The sequence below is a fragment of the Marmota flaviventris genome (genome assembly GCF_047511675.1).
Source record: "Marmota flaviventris isolate mMarFla1 chromosome 5 unlocalized genomic scaffold, mMarFla1.hap1 SUPER_5_unloc_1, whole genome shotgun sequence".
Taxonomy (NCBI): domain Eukaryota; kingdom Metazoa; phylum Chordata; class Mammalia; order Rodentia; family Sciuridae; genus Marmota; species Marmota flaviventris.
Genome location: NW_027287679.1, coordinates 2126529 through 2149903, shown reverse-complemented (window position 1 = coordinate 2149903; position 23375 = coordinate 2126529). Strand labels below are relative to the sequence as shown.

The window sequence follows — 23375 nt, the reverse complement described above, 5'->3', positions numbered from 1 at the left end:
TGGTTGCTCCTCAGGAGCCTTGCCCAGGACATTTGCCACAGAGACAGACCTCTGGATCTCTGCTTCAGCACAGCTTGGTTTCTCCTGCCTGTGTGACCACATACAACCCACTCCAAGCTGACATCTCCAGTGGGCCCTGTGGAACCTCTGCCCTCTGAACCCTGGCCTAGAATAAGCTCTGGGCTTCACAGCTCTGTGCCTGAACAAGTTCTTGGCTAGTTCCTAATCTTACCTGACCACCTGTGGTGACTCTTTGCATCTGTATCTGCCCTCTGCCTTTGCTCTCAGCTCAGCCTCCTGGACCCCTGTGGCCACCTTAACCCTCTCTTATCCTTTCTGACATTGTGTGAAGTGTGATGAGTGACTTCAGTGTTCCAGACATTAGTAATTAAGACTGGAATGAAACAACTCACAATTGCCCAGCTTGTGACTACCAGGTGACCCACGAGTATCCAGTGACCTACTACTGCCAAAAGTGGGGTAGCCTGTGAATTCATAGTTATTCAGTAAATTCTGACACTGTGGAGACCACCAAATGTGTTTGTTAAGGGCACAGTTTGCTCATGACACCAACTCCATTGGTTCTTTCTGGTTCAGGGAACGCAATGTCACAATTCTTGGTCTTTCTTTACATCTTTGTCTTTTTATACAAACTTTACCCAGAGTGGCTGCATCCCAATATGCTGTCCTTGCACAACTTTTCCTCATTCAGAAGTAACCCTGGACTTGTTGGTTAGCAGTATGATATCATCTCTTCCTGAAGGAAACCTGAGGAGCAGAGAAGGCCATCTCTATTGCCATCCCTAGGTTGGATCCACAGCTCCTCATGACATAACTGCATGGCAGCAGCTGTCATGTTATTCCTGTTGCTAAAACACATTTTTACTATTGGTGGCAAACACATTTGACACAAATATGCCTTTTCTGCAACCCTGTCACTGAAATGGAGAAAGACATACTACGATCTAGTAAAAACTGACAGGTCACCCCACACTATCTCTGAACATATCAAAGAGGTGCATATGTTCATTACCTAAGAGAAAAATCATGAGAATTTATGAAATTTTTTTTTCAAGGGAATTTTAATACTGCTATATATTTTCCTCTCCAACTCCAGGAATTTGTTGACCCTCTGCAGTTACTCATAAACATGAAGGATCAGTAACACTGTAGATAAATAAATGCAAGGCTCAAAGACCTGGCTGGCCCAGGGCTTCTTCTTGTGAGAGGAGGCTTAATATCCCCTCAGGGAGGCTGCCAAGGCCATGGCTGAACAACTTCTGGACAGCAGCTAGGCTGTCCCTCTGTGCTGTGGCCAGTACCCAGCCACAAAATTTCAGAGATTCCAAGTGTCAGCCAGAAAGACCCCATTGAGGACCCAAAGCCCAGCGTGCTGAGCAGCGTCCACAGGGGTCCTCCCTCAGCTCTGGCCCCAGGCTGTCCTGTGAGAACTGGGAGCCAAGTGCCTGGAGCAGCCCATGCAAAGGCCTAAGTTCCCTTTGCAGCACAGGTCTGACTGCAGGACAGTGGACCTGACCTCAAGGGAAGTGACCAGGTTGCCCTGCTAACCTCTGATGCCCCAAACGTTCTCAACACTATGGAGGAATAACAGCAGCTCAAAAGCCCAATGTGTCCAGAGACCTCGGCTCCATGTTCCTTTCATACCAATTTCTCAAAGGGGCTTCTGTGCTGGCCCTAACACTGTGATCATGTTAATGGCAGACAGCAATCGAGGGCAGATGAGCAGCACAGCAGGGACCAGGCCTCAACTTTGGGGCTCCAGCGTGGACCCCAACTCGGGACAGGTTTTGCTGACTTCCACTTCCAGCGAGTGGAATCCCAAAATGCACAAAATGTGGTAGCCATTCTGACTCAACAGGCGCACTCCTGAAACCCAGCACAAAATCACGGATATGGAAAACCAACTTCTGTAAACAGGCTTCAGGAAATCAAAAAGGAAGCAAAAATATACAACAGCAGGTATTTGTCTTCAGGGGTGCCACTAGAAGGGACCTGGAGAAGACAACGCTAGACTGCCTGGAGCAGGGGTGTGTCACTCTCCCAGCAAGATGAACAACCTGCCCTTTGGTAGGGAGGCACCCCGTGCAGGTGCATTTAAAACCCAGGGAAGCTCTCCTTGCCGAAAGCCAGTGTGCACCCTGGGTCTCCCAAAGTTGCAGGTTAAACCCTTTTCCTCAACTCCCCAGGAATCCTCCTGCCTAGGTCAGCTGTCTGGAGGGTAAGTGCCAGGATTGTGGCCAGGAGGATGTACTCTCTCTGCTATAAATGTCTGTTATTTAAACCAAAGGGAAGATGCACCCTTCAGAGCTCACCTGCAGGGACCCATCTCCTCCAACCAAAACCCACCTGCCTACACTTAACTCCCAGTCAGTCCATTCACAGTAAGATGGACTGCAGAGGTACACCACCCATAGCCCAGTCATTTCCCTCCTGAATACCCCTGCATTGGCACAGGAGCTCTGAGGACAACTCACATCCAAACCACATCCCTTAATAAGCTCCATGTTTTAAGGGCCACCTCAGATGCATTTCAGGTAGGGAGCCTACCCCAAACCCTCCTTCCACCCAGGACTGGCATTCCCCCCGTGGTCATCCATGTGGTCTTGATTCTTCATCACACAACTCTATCCTAATGATCTCAGACAGCATCATCCACTGGATGCCTTCATGATTGGACCTTGAGAACATTCCCCAAGGAATGTGGAGAAACAGCTGCACTGTCTAAATAAAGATTAGACACAATGATAAGAGCATGGTCTCCTAGATACTATGTCACACTGCCCCCAAGCAGAAAGTAGAAATTTGCTTTTTTATAAAAAGAAAGAAAGAGCCTGTTATTTAACTCTTTATTCATACATCATTTCAACTTTGCAGATAATTAGCATGAAAAACAATAATACAACTAATTCCAATGAACCCTAAACCTAGACTAACCTCTGATTAACCCTGCACCTGTTTTTTTTTATATCCTCTCTCTCCACTATACCAGAACACCTCATGACCATTTCCTTTAAATATCCACTATGTATTTTGTAATGATATGAATATTTTCCCTTAGAAGGAGAAAGTCCTTGTCAACTTAGGTATATAAGGTGGATCCAGGGGAGCTGCATGAGGACCCTGAATGCACAAGCAGTGGACAGAGGAGGATCACCCCTGAGAGGAGCATAGGGGTGCAGCGTTGTGGAGTAGGAGCCCAGGAGATGGCACCAGGAGATCTTCATCATCTGATGGGGAGAGAAGAAGAAACCATGGAACCCAAATCCCCTACTTTAGTGTTTCCTGAAAGACTCAACACTCAACATTTTCCTCAGAGCCCCAGTGACATCCTGGTTCCTGAAACTGTAGATTAAGGGGTTCAGCACAGGGGTGAGTATGGTGTAAATCACAGAAACCACCAGGTCCTTCTGAGGGGTGTGGTAGGAGCTAGGGAGCATGTAGGTGTAGACGGCAGCACCATAGAAGAGTGTGACCACCATCATGTGTGAGGAGCAGGTGGCCAGGGCCTTCCTCCTGCCCTCTGCTGAGTTCATCCTGTGGATGGTGAGGAGGATGCAGGAATAGGAGCCTGAAATGACTGTCACAGGGATGAGGAGCATGAGGACACAGCACAGGTACATGAGTGTCTCATAGAGCGAGGTGTCTGAGCAGGAGAGCTTCATCACAGCAGGGACTTCACAGAAGAAGTGCTGGATCTCCCGGGATCTGCAGAATGGGAAGGTCATGGTGACAGGAGTCAGCATGAAGCCATCCACTGATCCCAGGAACCAGCAGCCAGACGCCAGAAGAAGACACACCCTGTGGTTCATGAGCATAGGATAATGGAGCGGATGACAGATGGCCATGTAGCGGTCATAGGCCATGGCTGCCAGAAGGAAATATTCTGAACCACCAAGTGTCAAGTAGAGGAACATCTGTATCCCACATTCAGGGACTGAAATGGTACTCACACCCAGTACCTGATCCAAGAGCATCTTGGGCACAGTGATGGAGATGTACAGCATGTCCATGAGGGACAGCTGACTGATGAAGAAGTACATGGGGGTGTGGAGTTTGGCACTGGAGTGTATCAGGATGATCAGGACAGCATTTCCAGACAAGGCCATCAGGAAAACCATGAAGATGACCACACAAAGCAGAGTTGGGTGTTGGGATTGCCTGAAGAGTCCCACCAGGATGAAATCTGCCCACCCTGTGTGGTTGGTCATCCAGGTGGTGATGTCCATGAGGTTCCACCTTGGCCACCAAGAAAGCTTTAGTTAGTGTTGTACAGAGGGCTGAAGTGACTTCTTAGCTGCCACACACCTGTGCACCAGCCTGACTGTGCCAACCAGAGGATATTCCAGAGCCTGTAGATCCTAGGAATTCAGATGACCTGTAGTAAACAATATTTTTTAAAAATTATCTGAAAGCTCACCTGTGGGTGAAGTGAGTTGGTAACTTGTAGTGAGGTTGCAACAGTTCAAGTTCATGAGCTTCCTGAATAAAGTAGTTTGTTAATGACAAGTGCATATTTTCAGAATCATTGCTCAAACAAGTAGGGGACATTTGCAAACAAGGGGAATCACTAATTCCTGAGTTTAAATTATTCAAGTGTGAAATAAGTGTTAATATTTCTGGTTTAACAATCTGGTTTTAGCTGGCATCCAAAGACTCTCAGATCTATATGGTATATTCGAAATGTTTAAAAAGTTGCTGAGACATAATTTGTGGAATGCACATTTAACATTTGAACCCCCAAGTCTATACGACAAGGACATGTGGGAGGTTCTGTGAATCTGGAATGACTCTGCTATTCTCTCCAGCACACTGCAGTCTTCACACAGGAACAAACCTTTTGAGACCTGAGGGGCACCCACCCATAAACATCCAAGGTCATGACTGGTTTCTAACCTTGACTCTTGCTACCCCTGACCTCCCCTTCTTTGTCCACTCTGCCTGAGAGATGATTAGAATGACACCTGACACCAGGTGTGGTGAGGATGAAGTGAGGCAAAGAAATGAAAGTTTCCTGAATTCTGACTTTCACAAATGAAGAAACAGGCATGCTGTTGATTGACACCTGCACTACTCACCCTTCAGAACCTGTCCTAGACCTGGCTGTCACTGCTATTGTACTGTGAGATTCCATACTTCATTTTTCCAATTTGGGTACCTATATATATCTCCAATACTTGGTTTTCAGGATTACATGAGAAAAGACATGCAAGTAAAGCTTACAATCAACTTTAAAGGAAAGTATTTGGATTTGACAATTTTTATGTTGTGTTATTTATTTTATATAAAATAAAGAAGCTTTAAATATATATTTAAATAAATGTAAATATGAACAACAGTCTGAGATAGTTATTGGTATGACCCTCACTAAGCACAGCTTCCTGGAAAAGCTCTTATGAAAATTCAGCTCAGCCAGGGCTCATCCTGGTCCATCTTCAAGCTCTGCCATTTGCACTCAATCTCAGGTGCAGAACAAGCATTCGGGGATCACTGCTATTCACCAGAAAGGCTTTGTTTGTTTTGCCAATATCATCTGCTTTATTGACAGCCACAATCAGTTTTCACGGACACTGAGAGACAGAGAGTTAACAGAACAACACGGAGAGGTCTCAGGGGCAGCTCACTGTTGCCTCCTTTGTCTTGATGCTCAGTCACCTCTGTGTAGAAGCTGAACACAGGTCAAGGGCTTGTTAACATTGTCTGCACTTCTAGAGGTCATTTTCAGACTCTACAGGGAAAACAGCATCCATAATATTTGAGGCAGGATTTTTATATAGTGACAAAATAAGTAAAAAGCACAATGAACATAAAATGTGCACCAGCTTTCTTAAGGAAATCAATAGTGGCTTCTTCCACGTTTTCTATTAAAGAGATTAAACCTTTCCAATCTTCTGCCTCTGAAAGCTTAACTGTTAAATTTGATTCTCTCTCAGCCTGAGGGTCTAATGTCTCTTCTCTCTAGAAAGACTAGCAGTAGCTAGAATAAAAAGGTGGGTTTTTTTTAAGAAAGGAAAGTTGAAGCACATTTTCTCCCTTGTAGTATTTCCTAAATCAGATGTGATATTCCCTTTTGACAGCCCCTGCTGGGAAGCACTGAAGCAGTGGACACAGCTTCTGATGCTGTAGCCCTAGGGTCCAGCATGATTGAGACCCACTACAGAAGGTGGGCAGCAGGAGAGGTGCAGGCCCAGGGACAGATATGGTAGGTGGGTAGAGGGTAGTAGGTGGATGACAGACAGAGGAGAGAGACATGATAGACAGATAAACTTCCTGTCCATGAAATCCTAACCTGTTGGCAGATAGATGAAGGCTGAGCTCTTTGGAGAATTTGAGATCTTTCCCATGAACTGAAGTCACACCTTCTGTCCCGTCAGTGTGTGGACAAAGTGGAGCAAGGAATGGACACAAACAGCTTCAGTGAAGACAGGGGCAGAATTTTCTGAGAGGACAGAGGAGAGAGGGGGCAGTGAGGGAGAGGCTCTGCCACTGTTCCAGAGCCCAGAACCCCAAGAACACACAGGACAAGGGACAGTCTGCTCCACATCCTGGGCCTGTCCCACCTGCTCTCTTACTCTTCTCTAGGCACCTGCGTATGTTTCATGGGAACAGCCTGGCCCATGTTTAACTTGGGGAATTGGTGACAATTTTGGTAGACAAACACAGCCACCTTATTAGCCAGCAGCACCCAGGAATTGCTGACCATGCTCTGCCTTCCCCAGAGCCTCTGAGGTCCTACTCTTCTTATTTCCTCCTAGTACAGACTGACAATACAGGGTCTCAGGGTCTCTGCCTATCATCACACAAGTGATCTGAGGGAGGGCCATGTCCCACCCCAGGGTGCAGCAGAGCACCGCACTGCCTTAGTGTCCTTGGAACGCAGTGTCCTCCCTCTGCCATGGACAGCTCGGGTCTGGTCCACCCACTGTGTGTGTCATCAGGGAAAAATGAACATGCTCAGGACACTTGCTTGCAGCATTGCTGTGACCTCAGGAGTGACCCCCATGTGAAGCAAGGACAGCCCTTCTTCCTCTGCAAAGTTGCAGTCTCAGGACAACTAATGCAGCTTCCTACCACCATCTGAAGCATAAGAAGGAATATATACTCCTATGTCCATAAATAGTCCAAAATAAAAACATATTTCTTAAGATGTGGCAGCAAATAAATTCTATATGAAAATTTGAAGATGAGAACACATTTCTATTTGTCAGAAAAATAGGTGATAGAGAAGATGAGGAAATGCCGTGAGGACCTAACAGACCACCTCAACAGCAGGTCAGCAAGCCCTGCACAGCCATGGCCCTGAGCACCGGGGCCACCTGCCTGGCTGAACTCACCTCAGAGGAGGCTGTGCCTCACCCAGATGGCCAGGGAGTGTGGCCTGGCTAAGTCACCACGAAGAGGAGGGTGGTGTCACTCCTGGATTAGGATGCTCACAAGGGACTGAATGAGATATGTTTGTTCACACATCCTCTGGGGCCCGGAGGACACTGCAGTTAGAGCTAAGGAAGCAGCAGAGCTCTCTGTGGCACAGCTCTGGGTCATCCTCATCCTGTCCTGTCTCCCTCTTTGTTCAACTCCAGGCTTCACCAATGTTAACAGTCCTCTCCACTCTCACACTGTCTACAACGCCTGACCAGTGACATGTAGGAGGAGTTAGTCTGGATTGGTTTATCAAACATACCCTGTGTGTGTGTGTGTGTGTATGAGAAGCATCACCTCCTCGGTGTCCTGGAAGCCTGGAAGGAGTCCTCCTCACAGGTCCACCTCACTCTCTTACGTCCCTGCTTGTGCTCCTTGTTACATATCATTCACTGGTCATCTAGATCATTGTGATTTAGAATTTAATTTTAAAGTATTTGTTTTTATTTCAACTACTGACATGCAAATTATTGAGAAGTCTCAAAGCACAAATTGTTTCATTGAAAATTTAAATGTTTACTGTAATATATTCACCCAGATAAAAATCACGCTTTAAATGTTAAGAGTGGAGGTGTAACTCAGGGATTATGTCTCCTGCTGAGCATGCGTGAAGCCCTGAGTTCACTAACTAGGTATGCAGTAAAATGAAATAAATCCTATCCTGCCTACAAATTACAAGTGTTTCAAACATCTGTTCAGTGTACACCTGTTGTAGCAGCTACAGTGAAATAGAGGAAGACAGAAGCAAGATCATTCAACATCTATTTTTTAATAGTTCCTTTTCAAAATTTGCAGTGAAATTCTTCTCAACTTTTTTTTTTAATCTATGTCTGAAACAATGCTTATCATTTACCCTGGCATGGAGGTCTTGTGACAGCCTGGGTCCACACACACACACACACACACACACACACACACTGTTGGTCAGGCTGCCTCCTGAGCTGTACCTACCTGTGACCTGCAGCGATTCAGCCTGTAGATGGCTTATCCTGCCTCCTTGCCCCCTGGTTTCCTGTAACACTGTGGGATTCAGCACTGGAGTCCTCTCAAGTGTGGGAGAAACTAAGAAGCTGGGACTTTTCTCCCTGCTGGAGATGGTCCATGGCAGCTGAAGCACCTGGGCACAACAGGGACCCTCTTGGCTCCAGGCTCCAGCATCCAGAAGGCATTTTGAGTTCCAACAGCACTGCAGGATGTGGGCACCTGGGTCGCTATGGCGTCCTGCCTGTTGTTGGGCTACAGTCTCCACACTCAGTAGAGAGCACACAGCAGATGCAGAGGGAGGAATGGGGTCCTTAGCTGACAGGCTCCCTTCTGCTCCACCAGCCTCACTTAGGTCATGGCCACTTTGTAGCCAAATCCATGCATGAAGTCTCTTCAGCTTGAAACTTGGGATGTTTTCTTTTATCAAACTGATTTAATGTGGTTACTATGTATCAGGTGATTTAAACAGGAATGTAGTCGTTTCCTAAAGGTGCAGTTTTTCCATGCTCAAATCCATCGATTATAAACTGAGCTGAAATAAAAATGCTTATGCAGAAATCACTCTCTTAAAGACATCAACCAGTTGCACAGTTTATTTTGTAAAGAAATTCCCTCCAGGGAATAGTCATCCAAACATTTTGATATATAGCAATAAGTTGCTCTCTGTTAACCACGAAATCATGCTTCAACATCCAGCTGGAATATGGTATTTCTACACCAGCCTGGAGTATGGTATTTTTCCACCTTAGTAAATTTGTTAGAGTCATATTTGACTTGCATTTCTCGCTTACTAATATATCTATATGATTTTTCATGTTTTTCCATATAACTACCACTTTATGGAATGACTATGTTCTTTGCACATTTTTTTATAGTGAAATCTTTTCTTCATAAATATACAGTGATATACAATGGTTTATATATTCAAAACAGTAATTGAGTAGTATGGACTACAACATTTAATTTCAGTGGTTATTTTCATCAGAATTTTCTAAAGTATTGTGTTTATTTTGACAAATTGAATGATTCCTTTCTATGTATTTCTGTTGGGAAAATCTTTGCACATTTTGGGATCGTCTAAAACATCACCTTTCAAATTTCTATTGAATGAAGTTGAGTTTTTGTTTGTTTGTTTGTTTCTTTTGTTTTTTGCTTTTGTACAGTTAACTGCTGAGACAGCAATAATTTATTTGGCTTGCACTATGCTGGGGACTGTTGGCAAGGCCCCGTTCACATAGCTATGAACTTCCAAAGTTAAGTATGCTTTTTTTCTAACTCATTCATTCAAAAAAATTTGGTCAATAACTTATAGGTATTTATTCCAATACAGAGTATTCCAGCCACTAGATTTGGTTTACTTAGTGAAAAGAAGACTCTGCTCGCCAATCCAATAGCAAATACAGGCAATAGGCTAAGGGATATGTAATGTAATTTCATGGGTTCATAACTACAGTAAATGGCATTGTTTACAGAAATAAAAAGTAGTGTCCTAAAAACTATAGGGATGCCCTGAATTCTCCAAATAGCCAAAGCAGCCTTGATGAGAAGAACAGACTGGAGCCTCCAGAATGCTCTATTTCAAGTGATTTTTACTACAATAATAAAACCACAGCACTGTCCTAAGTACAGAAGTGTGTATCAATGGAATTAAGAGCCCCCAAACACACCCACTCATGGTAGGCTATCAGTCGTTGATGAGGGTCCCATGGATGAGGAGTGGCATAGAAGAGTCTGTTCAGTGAATGGCTCAGCAGAAGCTGGACATCTTCCTCGGGAGAACAGAAGTAAGTCCTTCTTACTCCACAAACACAATTCAAATCAGGTAGAATAAGGCTTAGGTGTAAAACATGAAATTTTAATCTCTAAATAAATAAATAACAAAGGGAAACAGTCCTTCACATGGTCTTGACAATGATATTCTGGACAACACCAGAAAACACAATCTGCAACATGTAAAAATTAAAATGAATGAATACAAGATGCCAGAAAGTTTCTGCACAGCAAAGAAAGACATCAACCAGATGCACAGGCAGCCTACCCAACAGAAAACAATATTGGCCAACTGTATACCACATGAGGGGTTAAAATCCACACTACAAGAGCAACTCAAGCAACATGACAGCAAAAATCAAATAATTCAATTAAAAAATAGGCATTTTCTGATTTAAAGTGACAGACAAGTGGCCAAAGTTTTATGGAAAGTGGCTGAGCATCATGGATCATCAGGAAGAGGCGATTAAAACCCGCTTGAAATACCAGTTCACACACGTCAGGGTGGTTATTGACAAAACCACGAAGGCAGGCATTGGAGAACACAGAACGCTTGTACCCTGTGGAGGAATCATATATTCTGGCAGCTATAACTGAAAGCTGCCTGAGCCTTCAACATCTACTAAAAATGGGACTGCTAAGGGGCTTGGTGATCCCATTTCTGGGTCTGTATCCAAAGGTAGTGAAATAAGCTCCTCAAGAACCTGTTCTCCATGTTTATTGTGCTTGTGCCCAGAGGAGGCAAGACATGGAAGCCAACTTCTTGTCTGGCAGAGGTGGATAGATGAGGAAGACGTGGCATGTAGCTGTCTATATTTACAGGCATATAGACATATAGAATGGGTGCCACTCAGTCCTCAGAAGGGGATACTGCCACTGAGATCCCATGGCTGGAGAACTCCAGGCCAAGTAAATGAAGGCAGACACAGAAAGACCAGCGGTGCATGGCCTCGGGTCTACGTGGAATCTAAGTAGGAGGGACAGATGCAGAGAGTAGGTGGTGGTCGCCAAGGGCTGGGGTGGTAGGGACATGTTGACAGGGAGGACAAGTTTTCAGTTACAATGCAAATACATCTGGAATTATGAAACATAGCACAAGGACTTTGGTTAAGAGTACCATGTGGTATGTGTGAAATTTTTCATGAGAGCATATTTTAACTGTGCTCAGTGCAAAGAAAAAAGAGAGCAAATCTGATAGTAAAGACGTGAGGTAATGAATGTGTTAGTTCACTCATTCCAGTAATCACATTCAGCATATGGAATGCTACAAATTTACACTGTATACCTACATATATACAAGTTTTTCTCTTCATTCATACCTCTCTATATTTGATAAGAATCAGTGGACTATAGCTAAACAGAATGAATCCTTGGTTATTGAACTCTTAGATGGTTATATAACTATTTATTTATACAGCATTTCAAATTTTCAGAGAATTAGCAGGATAAAGATTACTTCTACTAATTCCCATGTACCGTTAACTTCTATCCACCTATGAGGAACCCTGTAACTGCTTTTGCTTCACAAGGTTTTTTCCTGTTTGCACCTCATCAGATGAACACTCATGACCACATCCTCTAAATATCCACAATGTGTTTCCTAATAATATGATTTTTCTCCTAGTGAGGGAAAAAGTCCTTGTCAACTTAGGTATATAAGGTGGATTCAGGGGAGCTGGATGAGGACCCTGAATGCAGAAGCAGTGGACAAGGAGGCTCACCTCTGAGAGGAGCAATGTAGTGCAGCACTGTGGAGTAGGAGCCCAGGAGAGGCCACCAGGGGATCTTCATCATCTGACGTGGAGAGAAGGAGAAACCATGGAACCCAAATCCCCTACTTTACTGTTTCCGGAAAGACAGGTCCCATACTCAACATTTTCCTCAGAGCCCCAGTGACATCCTTGTTCCTGAAACTGTAGATTAAGGGGTTCAGCACAGGGGTGAGAATGGTGTAAAACACAGAAACCACCATGTCCTTCTGAGGAGTGTGGTAGGAGCTGGGGAGCATGTAGGTGTAGACGGCAGCACCATAGAAGAGTGTGACCACCATCATGTGTGAGGAGCAGGTGGCCAGGGCCTTCCTCCTGCCCTCTGCTGAGTTCATCCTGTGGATGGTGAGGAGGATGCAGGAATAGGAGCCTGAAATGACTGTCACAGGGATGAGGAGCATGAGGACACAGCACAGGTACATGAGCGTCTCATAGAGTGAGGTGTCTGAGGAGGAGAGCTTCATCACAGCAGGGACTTCACAGAAGAAGTGCTGGATCTCCCGGGATCTGCAGAATGGGAAGGTCATGGTGACAGGAGTCAGCATGAAGCCATCCACTGATCCCAGGAACCAGCAGCCAGATGCTAGGAGGAGACACACTCTATGGTTAATGAGGACTGGATAGCGAAGTGGATGGCAGATGGCCATGTAGCGGTCATAGGCCATGGCTGCCAGAAGGAAAAACTCAGAACCTACTAGTGTCAAGTAGAGGAACATCTGTATCCCACATTCTGGGACTGAGATCATACTCACACGTAGTACCTGGTCCAGGAGCATCTTGGGCACAGTGATAGAGATGGACATCATGTCCATGAGGGACAGCTGGCTGATGAAGAAGTACATGGGGGTGTGGAGTTTGGCACTGGAGTGTATCAGAATGATAAGGACAGCATTTCCAGACAAGGCCATCAGGAAAACCAGAAAAATGACCACACAAAGCAGAGCTGGGTGTTGGGATTGCCTGAAGAGTCCCACCAGGATGAAATCTGCCCACCTTGTGTGGTTGGTCATCCAGGAGGTGATGTCCATGAGGCTACACTTTGGCTATCAAGAAAGCTTTGAGTTAAGGCTGTACAGAGGGCTGAAGGGACTTCTAAGCTGCCACACACGTGTGCACCAGCCTGATTGTGCCAACCAGAGGATATTCCAGAGCCTGTAGATCCTAGGAGTTCAGATGACCTGTAGTAAACAATATTTTTTAAAAACTATCTAGAAGCTCACCTGTGTGTGAAGTGAGTTGGTAACTTGTAGTGAGATTGCAACAGTTCAAGTTCATGAGCTTCCTGAAGAAAGTAGTTTGTTAATGACAAGTGCATATTTTCAGAATCATTGCTCAAACAAGTAGGGGGACATTTGCAAACAAGGGGAATCACTAATTCCTGAGTTTAAATTATTCAAGTGTGAAATAAGTGTTAATATTTCTGGTTTAACAATCTGGTTTTAGCTGGCATCCAAAGACTCTCAGATCTATATGGTATATTCGAAATGTTTAAAAAGTTGCTGAGACATAATTTGTGGAATGCACATTTAACATTTGAACCCCCAAGTCTATATGACAAGGACATGTGGGAGGTTCTGTGAATCTGGAATGACTCTGCTATTCTCTCCAGCACACTGCAGTCTTCACACAGGAACAAACCTTTTGAGACCTGAGGGGCACCCACCCATAAACATCCAAGGTCATGACTGGTTTCCAACCTTGACTCTAGCTACCTCGGACCTCCCCTTCGTCGTCCACTCTGCCTGAGACATAATAAGAATGATACCTGACCCCAGGTGTGGTGAGGATGAAGTGAGGCAAAGAAATGAAAGTTTCCTGAATTGTGACTTTCACAAATGAAGAAACAGGCATGCTGTTCATTGACATCTGCACTATCCACTCTTCAGAACCTGTCCTAGATCTGCCTGTCACTGCTATTGTAGTATGAGATACCACCCTTTTTTTCTAAAATTTGCGTACCTATTTATATGTCCAATACTTGATTTTCAGGATTACATGAGAAAAGACATGCAAGTAAAGCTTACAATCAACTTTAAAGGAAAGTATTTGGGTTTGACAATTTTTATGTTGTTATTTATATAAAATGAATAAACTCTAAATATATATTTAAATAAAGGCAAATATAAACAACAGTCTGAGATACTTATCAGTTTGACCATGACTAAACACAGCTTTGTGGAAAGGCTCATCTGCTTCAGCCCAGCCAGGGCTCCTCTTGGTCCATAATCAAGCTCTGTCATTTGCACTCAATCTCAGGTGGAGAACAAGCATTCAAGGATCACTGCTATTCACCAGAAAGACTTTGGCTGTTTTGCCAACACCATCTGCTTTATCAATAGCCACAATCAATTTTCATGGAAATTGAGAGACAGTGAGTTAACAAAACCACACAGAAAGGTCTCTGAGGTAGGTCACATTTGTCTGCTCTGTCTTGATGCTCAGCCACCTCTCTGTAGATGCTATACACTGTTAAAGGGCTTGTTAACCTGGCCTGCACTTCTGGGGTCATTCTACTTCTCTACAGGGAAAACACCACCCAAAATATTTGAGGCAGGATTTTTATATAGTGTAAAAATAAGTAAAAAGGGCAATGAACATTTCCACCTTTCTTAAGGAAATCAATAATGGCTTCTTCCATGTTTTCTATTAAAGAGATTAAATCTTTCCAATCTTCTGTCTCTGAAAGCTTAACTGTTAAATTTGATTCTCTATCAGCCTGAGGGTCTGATGTCTCTTCTCTCTAGAAAGACTAGCAGTAGCTACAATTTAGAGGTATTTTTTTTTTATGAAAGGAAAGTTGAATCACATTTTCTCCCTTGTAGTATTTCCTAAATCAGATGTGATAGTCCTATTTTGACAGCCCTTGCTGGAAGGCACTGAAGCAGTGGACACACTACACGGCTTCTGATGCTGTAGCCCTAGGGTCCAGCATGACTGAGACCCACTGCATAAGGTGGACAGTAGGAGAGGTGCAGGCCTAGGGACAGAGATGGTAGGTGGATAGGGGGTAGTAGGTGGATGATAGAGGAGAGAGACATGATAGACAGATAGCCTTCCTGTCCATGAAATCCTAACCTGTTGGCAGATGAAGGCTGAGCTCTTTGGAGAACTTGAGATCTTTTCCATGAACTGAAATCATACCTTCTGTCCCGTCAACCTCTGTGGACAAAGTGAAGCAAGGAATGGACACAAACAGCTGCAGTGAAGACAGAGGCAGAATTTTCTGAGAGGACAGAGGAGATAGGGGGCATTGAGGGAGAGGCTCTACCACTGTTTCAGAGCCCAAAACCCCAAGAACACATAGGAACAGGGACCCAGTCTGCTCCACATCCTGGGCCTGTCCCACCTGCTCTCTTACTCTTCTCTAGGCACCTGCATAGGTTTCAATGGAACAGCCTGGCCCATGTTTAACTTGGGAAAATGGTGACAATTTTGGTAGACAAACACAGCCACTGTATTAGCCAGAAGCACCCAGGAATTGCTGACCATGCTCTGCCTTCCCCAGAGCCTCTGAGGTCCTACTCTTCTTATTTCCTCCTAGTACAGACTGACAATACAGGGTCTCAGGGTCTCTGCCTAACATCACACAAGTGATCCGAGGGAGGGCCATGTCCCATCCCAGGGTGTAGCAGAGCACCTCACTGCCTCTGTGTCGTTGGAACGCAGTGTCCTCCCTCTGCCATGGACAGCTCGGGTCTGGTCCACCCACTGTGTGTGTCATCAGGGAAAAATGAACATGCTCAGGACACTTGCTTGCAGCATTGCTGTGACCTCAGGAGTGACCCCCATGTGAAGCAAGGACTTCCCTTCTTCCTCTGCAAAGTTGCAGTCTCAGGACAACTAATGCAGCTTCCTATCAACAATCTGGAGCATATGTCCATAAATAATTGGAAATAAAAACATATTTCTTAAGATGTGGCAGCATATAAATTCTATATGAAAATTTGAAGATGAGAACACGTTTCTATTTGTCAGAAAAACAGGTGATAGAGAAGATGAGGAAATGCCATGAGGACCTAACAGAGCACCTCAACAGCAGGTCAGCAAGCCCAGCACAGCCATGGCCCTGAGCTCCAGGGCCACCTGCCTGGCTGAACTCACCTCAGAGCACGCTGTGCCTCACCCAGATGGCCAGGGAGTGTGGCCTGGCTAAGTCACCAGGAAGAGGAGGGTGGTGTCACTCCTGGATTAGGATGCTCACAGGGGACTGGATGAGACATGTTTGTTCACACATCCTCTGGGGCCTGGGGGACACTGCAGTTAGAGCTAAGGAAGCAGCAGAGCTCTCTGGGGCACAGCTCTGGGTCATCCTCATCCTGTCCTGTCTCCCTCTTTGTTCAACTCCAGGCTTCACCAATGTTAACAATCCTCTCCACTCTCAACACTGTCTACAATGCCTGACCAGTGACATGTAGGAGGAGTTAGTCTGGATTGGTTTATCAAACATACCCTGTGTGTGTGTGTGTGTGTGTGTGCGTGTGTGTGTGTCTGTGTTGTGTAAGAAAAGCGTCACTTCCTCAGTGTCCTGGAAGCCTGGAAGGAGTCCTCCTCACAGGTCCACCTCACTCTCTTACGTCCCTGCTTGTGCTCCTTGTTTCCTGTCATTCATTGGCCATCTAGGTCACTGTAATTTAGAATTTAATTTTAAAATATTTGTTTTTATTTCAACTACTGACATGCAAACTATTGAGAAGTCTCAAAGCACAAACTGTTTCATTGAAAATTTAAATGTTTATTTTAATATATTTACCCAGATAAAAATCATGCTTTAAATGTTAACAGTGGAGGTGTAACTCAGGGATTATGGCTCCTGCTGAGCATGCATAAAGCTCTGAGTTCAATAACTAGCTATGCAGTAAAATGAAATTATTCCTATCATGCCTACAAACTACAAGTTTTTCAAACATCTGTTGAAGCAGCTACAGTGAAATAGAGGAAGACAGAAGCAAGATCCTTCAACATCTATTTTTTAACAGTTCTCTCTCAAAATTTGCAGTGAAATTCTGCTTAACTTTTTTTCTATCTATGTTTGAAACAATGCTTATCATTCACCCTCACATGGAGGTCTTGTGACAGCCTGGGTCCACACACACACACACACACACACACACACACACACACACACACTGTTGGTCAGGCTGCCTCCTGAACTGTACCTACCTGTGACCTGCAGGGCTTCAGCCTGTAGATGGCTTATCCTGCCTCCTTGCCCCCTGGTTTCCTGTAATACTGTGGGATTCAGCCCTGGAGTCCTCTCAAGTGTGGGAGAAACTAAGAAGCTGGGACTTTTCTCCCTGCTGGAGATGGTCCATGGCAGCTGAAGCACCTGGGCACAACAGGAACCCTCTTGGCTCCAGGCTCCAGCATGCAGAAGGCATTTTGAGTTCTAGCAGCACTGCAGGACGTGGGCACCTGGGTCGCTATGGCGTCCTGCCTGTGGCTCGGCATACACTCTCCACACTCAGTAGAGAGTGAACAGCAGATACAGAGGGAGGAATGGGGTCCTTAGCTGACAGGCTCCCTTCTGCTCCACCAGCCTCACTTAGGTCATGGCCACTTTGTAGCCAAATCCTTGCATGAAGTCTCTTCAGCTTGAAATTTCGGATGTTGTCTTGTGCTAAACCTACACTCTTAACATTTAAAGCATGATTTTTATCTGGGTGAATATATTACAGTAAACATTTAAATTTTCAATGAAACAGTTTGTGTTTTGAGACTTCTCAATAAACTGATTTAATGTGGTTACTATGTATCAGGTGATTTAAACAGGAATGTAGTCCTTTCCTAAAGGTGCAGTTTTTCTATGTTCAAATCCATCGATTATAAACTGAGCTGAAATAAAAATTCTTATGCAGAAATCGCTCTCTTAGTTTGTTTTGCAAAGTAATTCCATGCAGGGAACAGTCATCCAAACATTTTAATATATAGCAATAAGTTGCTTTCTGTTAACCACCAAATCATGCTACAACATCCAGCTGGAATATGGTATTTCTACACCAGCCTGGAATATGGTATTTTTCCACCTTAGTAAATTTGTTCGAGTTATCATATTTGACTTGCATTTCTTGCTTACTAATATATCTATATCTCTATCTATCTATCTATCTATCTATCTATCTATCTATCTGTTTTTTCATGTTTCTCCATGTAACTACCACTTTATGGAATTACTATGTTCTTTACACATTTTTTTCTAGTGAAATCTTTTCTTCATACATACACAGTGATATACAATGGTTTATATATTCAAAACAGTAACTGAGTAGTATGGACTACAACATTTATTTCAGTGGTTATTTTCATCAGAATTTTCTAAAGTATTGTGTTTATTTTGATAAATTGAATGATTCCTTTCAGTGTGTTTCTGTTGGGAAAATCTTTACACATTTTGGGATCTTCTAAAACATCACCTTTCAAATTTCTATTGAATGAGGTTGAGTCTTTTTTTATTGTTGTTGTTTGTTATTGTTGTTGTTTGTTTTGTTTTTTGCTTTTGTACAGTTAACTGCTGAGACAGCAATAATTTATTTGGCTTGCACTATGCTGGGGACTGTTGGCAAGGCCCCGTTCACATAGCTATGAACTTCCAAAGTTAAGTATGCTTTTTTTCTAACTCATTCATTCAAAAAAATTTGGTCAATAACTTATAGGTATTTATTCCAATACAGAGTATTCCAGCCACTAGATTTGGTTTACTTAGTGAAAAGAAGACTCTGCTCGCCAATCCAATAGCAAATACAGGCAATAGGCTAAGGGATATGTAATGTAATTTCATGGGTTCATAACTATAGTAAATGGCATTGTTTACAGAAATAAAAAGTAGTGTCCTAAAAACTATAGGGATGCCCTGAATTCTCCAAATAGCCAAAGCAGCCTTGATGAGAAGAACAGACTGGAGCCTCCAGAATGCTCTATTTCAAGTGATTTTTACTACAATAATAAAACCACAGCACTGTCCTAAGTACAGAAGTGTGTATCAATGGAATTAAGAGCCCCCAAACACACCCACTCATGGTAGGCTATCAGTCGTTGATGAGGGTCCCATGGATGGGGAGTGGCATAGAAGAGTCTGTTCAGTGAATGGCTCAGCAGAAGCTGGACATCTTCCTCGGGAGAACAGAAGTAAGTCCTTCTTACTCCACAAACACAATTTAAATCAGGTAGAATAAGGCTTAGGTGTAAAACATGAAATTTTAATCTCTAAATAAATAAATAAATAACAAAGGGAAACAGTCCTTCACATGGTCTTGACAATGATATTCTGGACAACACCAGAAAACACAATCTGCAACATGTAAAAATTAAAATGAATGAATACAAGGTGTCAGAAAGTTTCTGCACAGCAAAGAAAGACATCAACCAGATGCACAGGCAGCCTACCCAACAGAAAACAATATTGGCCAACTGTATACCACATGAGGGGTTAAAATCCACACTACAAGAGCAACTCAAGCAACATGACAGCAAAAATCAAATAATTCAATTAAAAAATAGGCATTTTCTGATTTAAAGTGACAGACAAGTGGCCAAAGTTTTATGGAAAGTGGCTGAGCATCATGGATCATCAGGAAGAGGCGATTAAAACCCGCTTGAAATACCAGTTCACACACGTCAGGGTGGTTATTGACAAAACCACGAAGTCAGGCATTGCAGAACATGTGGAGAACACAGAACGCTTGCACCCTGCGGAGGAATCATATATTCTGGCAGCTGTAACTGAAAGCTGCCTGAGCCTTCGACATCTACTAAAAATGGGACTGCTAAGGGGCTTGGTGATCCCATTTCTGGGTCTGTATCCAAAGGTAGTGAAATAAGCTCCTCAAGAACCTGTTCTCCATGTTTATTGTGCTTGTGCCCAGAGGAGGCAAGACATGGAAGCCAACTTCTTGTCTGGCAGAGGTGGATAGATGAGGAAGACGTGGCATGTAGCTGTCTATATCTACAGGCATACATGTCCATGAATGGGTGCCACTCAGTCCTCAGAAGGAGATACTGCCACTGAGATCCCATGGGTAGAGAACTCCAGGCCAAGTAAATGAAGGCAGACACAGAAAGACCAGCAGTGCATGGCCTCAGGTCTACGTGGAATCTAAGTAGGAGGGACAGATGCAGAGAGTAGGTGGTGGTCGCCAAGGGCTGGGGTGGTAGGGACATGTTGACAGGGAGAACAAGTTTTCAGTTACAATGCAAATACATCTGGAATTATAAAACATAGCACAAGGACTTTGGTTAAGAGTACCATGTGGTATGTGTGAAATTTTTCATGAGAGCATATTTTAACTGTGCTCAGTGCAAAGAAAAAAGAGAGCAAATCTGATAGTAAAGACGTGAGGTAATGAATGTGTTAGTTCACTCATTCTAGTAATCACAATCAGCATTTCAAATGCTATAACTTTACATTGTATACCTACATATTTACAAGTTTTTCTCTTCATTCATACCTCTCTATATTTGATAAGAATCAGAGCACTATAGCTAAACAGAATGAATCTTTGGTTATTTAACTCTTAGATGGTTATATAACTATTTATTTATACAGCATTTCAAATTTTCAGAGAATTAGCAGGATAAAGATTACTTCTACTAATTCCCCTGTACCCTTAACTTCTATCCACCTATGAGGAACCCTGTAACTCCTTTTGCTTCACAAGATTTTTTTCTGTCTCCACCTCATCAGTTGAACACTCATGACCACATCCTCTAAATATCAACAATGTGTTTCCTAATGATATGATTTTTCCCCTAGAAGGAGAAAGTCCTTGTGAACTTAGGTATATAAGGTGGATACACGGGAGCTGCATGAGTACCCTGAATGCACAAGCAGGGAACAAGGAGGCTCACCCCTGAGAGGAGCATAGGGGTGCAGCACTGTGGAGTAGGAACCCAAGAGACGGCACCAGGGGATCTTCATCATCTGACTTGGAGAGAAGGAGAAACCATGGAACCCAAATCCCCTACTTTAGTGTTTCCTGAAAGACTCAACACTCAACATTTTCCTCAGAGCCCCAGTGACATCCTGGTTCCTGAAACTGTAGATTAAGGGGTTCAGCACAGGGGTGAGAATGGTGTAAAACACAGACACCACCATGTCCTTCTGAGGGGTGTGGTAGGAGCTGGGGAGCATGTAGGTGTAGACGGCAGCACCATAGAAGAGTGTGACCACCATCATGTGTGAGGAGCAGGTGGCCAGGGCCTTCCTCCTGCCCTCTGCTGAGTTCATCCTGTGGATGGTGAGGAGGATGCAGGAATAGGAGCCTGAAATGACTGTCACAGGGATGAGGAGCATGAGGACACAGCACAGGTACATGAGCGTCTCATAGAGCGAGGTGTCTGAGCAGGAGAGCTTCATCACAGCAGGGACTTCACAGAAGAAGTGCTGGATCTCCCGGGATCTGCAGAATGGGAAGGTCATGGTGACAGGAGTCAGCATGAAGCCATCCACTGATCCCAGGAACCAGCAGCCAGATGCTAGGAGGAGACACACTCTATGGTTAATGAGGACTGGATAGCGAAGTGGATGGCAGATGGCCATGTAGCGGTCATAGGCCATGGCTGCCAGAAGGAAAAACTCAGAACCTACTAGTGTCAAGTAGAGGAACATCTGTATCCCACATTCAGGGACGGAGATGGTACTCACACCCAGTACCTGATCCAGGAGCATCTTGGGCACAGTGATGGAGATGTACATCATGTCCATGAGGGACAGCTGGCTGATAAAGAAGTACATGGGGGTGTGGAGTTTGGCACTGGAGTGTATCAGGATGATCAGGACAGCATTTCCAGACAAGGCCATCAGGAAAACCAGAGAAATGACCACACAAAGCAAAGCTGGGTGTTGAGATTGCCTGAAGAGTCCCACCAGGATGAAATCTGCCCACCCTGTGTGGTTGGTCATCCAGGTGGTGATGTCCATGAGGGTCCACCTTGGCCACCAAGAAAGCTTTGAGTTAATGTTGTACAGAGGGCTGAACTGACTTCTTAGCTGCCACACACCTGTGCATCAGCCTGATTGTGCCAACCAGAGGATGTTCCAGAGCCTGTAGATCCTAGGAATTCAGATGACCTGTAGTAAACAATATTTTTTAAAAATTATCTGAAAGCTCACCTGTGGGTGAAGTGAGTTGGTAACTTGTAGTGAGGTTGCAACTGTTCAAGTTCATGACTTCCTGAAGAATGCAGTTTGTTAATGACAAGTGCATATTTTCAGAATCATTGCTCAAAAAAAAGGGGGACATTTGCAAACAAGGGGAATCAGTAATTCCTGAGTTTAAATTATTCAAGTGTAAAATAAGTGTTAATATTTCTGGTTTAACAATCTGGTTTTAGCTGGCATCCAAAGACTCTCAGATCTATATGGTATATTCAAAATGTTTAAAAAGTTGCTGAGACATAATTTGTGGAATGCACATTCAACATTTGAACCCCCAAGTCTATAGGACAAGGACATGTGGGAGGTTCTGTGAGTCTGGAATGACTCGGCTGTTCTTTCCAGCACACTGCAGTCTTCACACAGGACCAAACCTTTTGAGACCTGAGGGGCACCCACCCATAAAGATCCAAGGTCATGACTGGTTTCCAACCTTGACTCTTGCTACCTCCGACCTCCCCTTCCTCATCCACTCTGCCTGAGACATAATAAGAATGATTCCTGACCCCAGGTGTGTTGAGTTTGAAGTAAGGCAAAGAAATGAAAGTTTCCTGAATTCTGACTTTCACAAATGAAGAAACATGCATGCTGTTCATTGACATCTGTACTACCCACTCTTCAGAACCTGTCCTAGACCTGGCTGTCACTGCTATTGTAGTATGAGATACCATCCTTCATTTCTCCAATTTGGGTACCTATTTATATCTCCAATACTTGGTTTTCAGGTTTACATGAGAAAAGACATGCAAGTAAAGCTTACAATCAACTTTAAAGGAAAGTATTTGGATTTGACAATTTTTATGTTATTATTTATATAAAATGAATAAACTTTAAATATATATTTAAATAAAGGCAAATATAAACAACAGTCTGAGATAGTTATCAGTTTGACTCTGACTAAACACAGCTTTGTGGAAAGGCTCATCTGCTTCAGCCCAGCCAGGGCTCCTCCTGGTCCATAATCAAGCTCTGTCATTTGCACTCAATCTCAGGTGCAGAACAAGCATTCAAGGATCACTGCTATTCAGCCACCTCGTCATGAAAGGTACGTGTGTGTTTGTTGGATTGTTTTCAGATCCGTCACTTAAATAGCTGCATTCATAAACTAGAACCTCTTATGGATGCATGTATCTGTCTGTTTGTCTATCTATCATGCATTACCTATTGAAAACAATCAGAAATAAAACTTAGAAAATAAAAAAGAATGTGTGGTGGTACACATCTGTAGTCCCAGCTTGGCAGGCTAAGGAGGGAGGATGGCTCAACCA

At 43.9% G+C, this 23375-nt stretch overlaps 3 protein-coding genes across 3 annotated transcripts; all 3 read right to left on the bottom strand.

The window, feature by feature from the left end:
* Window positions 1-3293: 3293 nt before the first annotated feature.
* Window positions 3294-4247, bottom strand: LOC139703598 (olfactory receptor 2T29-like). The gene has a single exon (XM_071607083.1). It carries the CDS (start codon window positions 4245-4247, stop codon window positions 3294-3296), a length of 954 nt encoding a protein of 317 aa, XP_071463184.1.
* A 7778-nt stretch (window positions 4248-12025) lies between these two features.
* On the bottom strand, window positions 12026-12988 carry LOC139703597 (olfactory receptor 2T29-like). The gene has a single exon (XM_071607082.1). The coding sequence runs from the start codon at window positions 12986-12988 to the stop codon at window positions 12026-12028; it is 963 nt and encodes a 320-aa protein (XP_071463183.1).
* Window positions 12989-20919: 7931 nt separating this feature from the next.
* LOC139703596 (olfactory receptor 2T29-like) lies at window positions 20920-21873 on the bottom strand. Its single transcript, XM_071607081.1, has one exon. The coding sequence runs from the start codon at window positions 21871-21873 to the stop codon at window positions 20920-20922; it is 954 nt and encodes a 317-aa protein (XP_071463182.1).
* Window positions 21874-23375: the final 1502 nt, after the last annotated feature.

What these genes read in the sequence shown, in the direction of transcription:
- LOC139703596 (XM_071607081.1), bottom strand. Translation starts at nt 21,873, where the DNA reads ATGGACATCACCACCTGGATGACCAACCACACAGGGTGGGCAGATTTC.
- LOC139703598 (XM_071607083.1), bottom strand. Translation starts at nt 4,247, where the DNA reads ATGGACATCACCACCTGGATGACCAACCACACAGGGTGGGCAGATTTC.
- LOC139703597 (XM_071607082.1), bottom strand. Translation starts at nt 12,988, where the DNA reads ATGGACATCACCTCCTGGATGACCAACCACACAAGGTGGGCAGATTTC.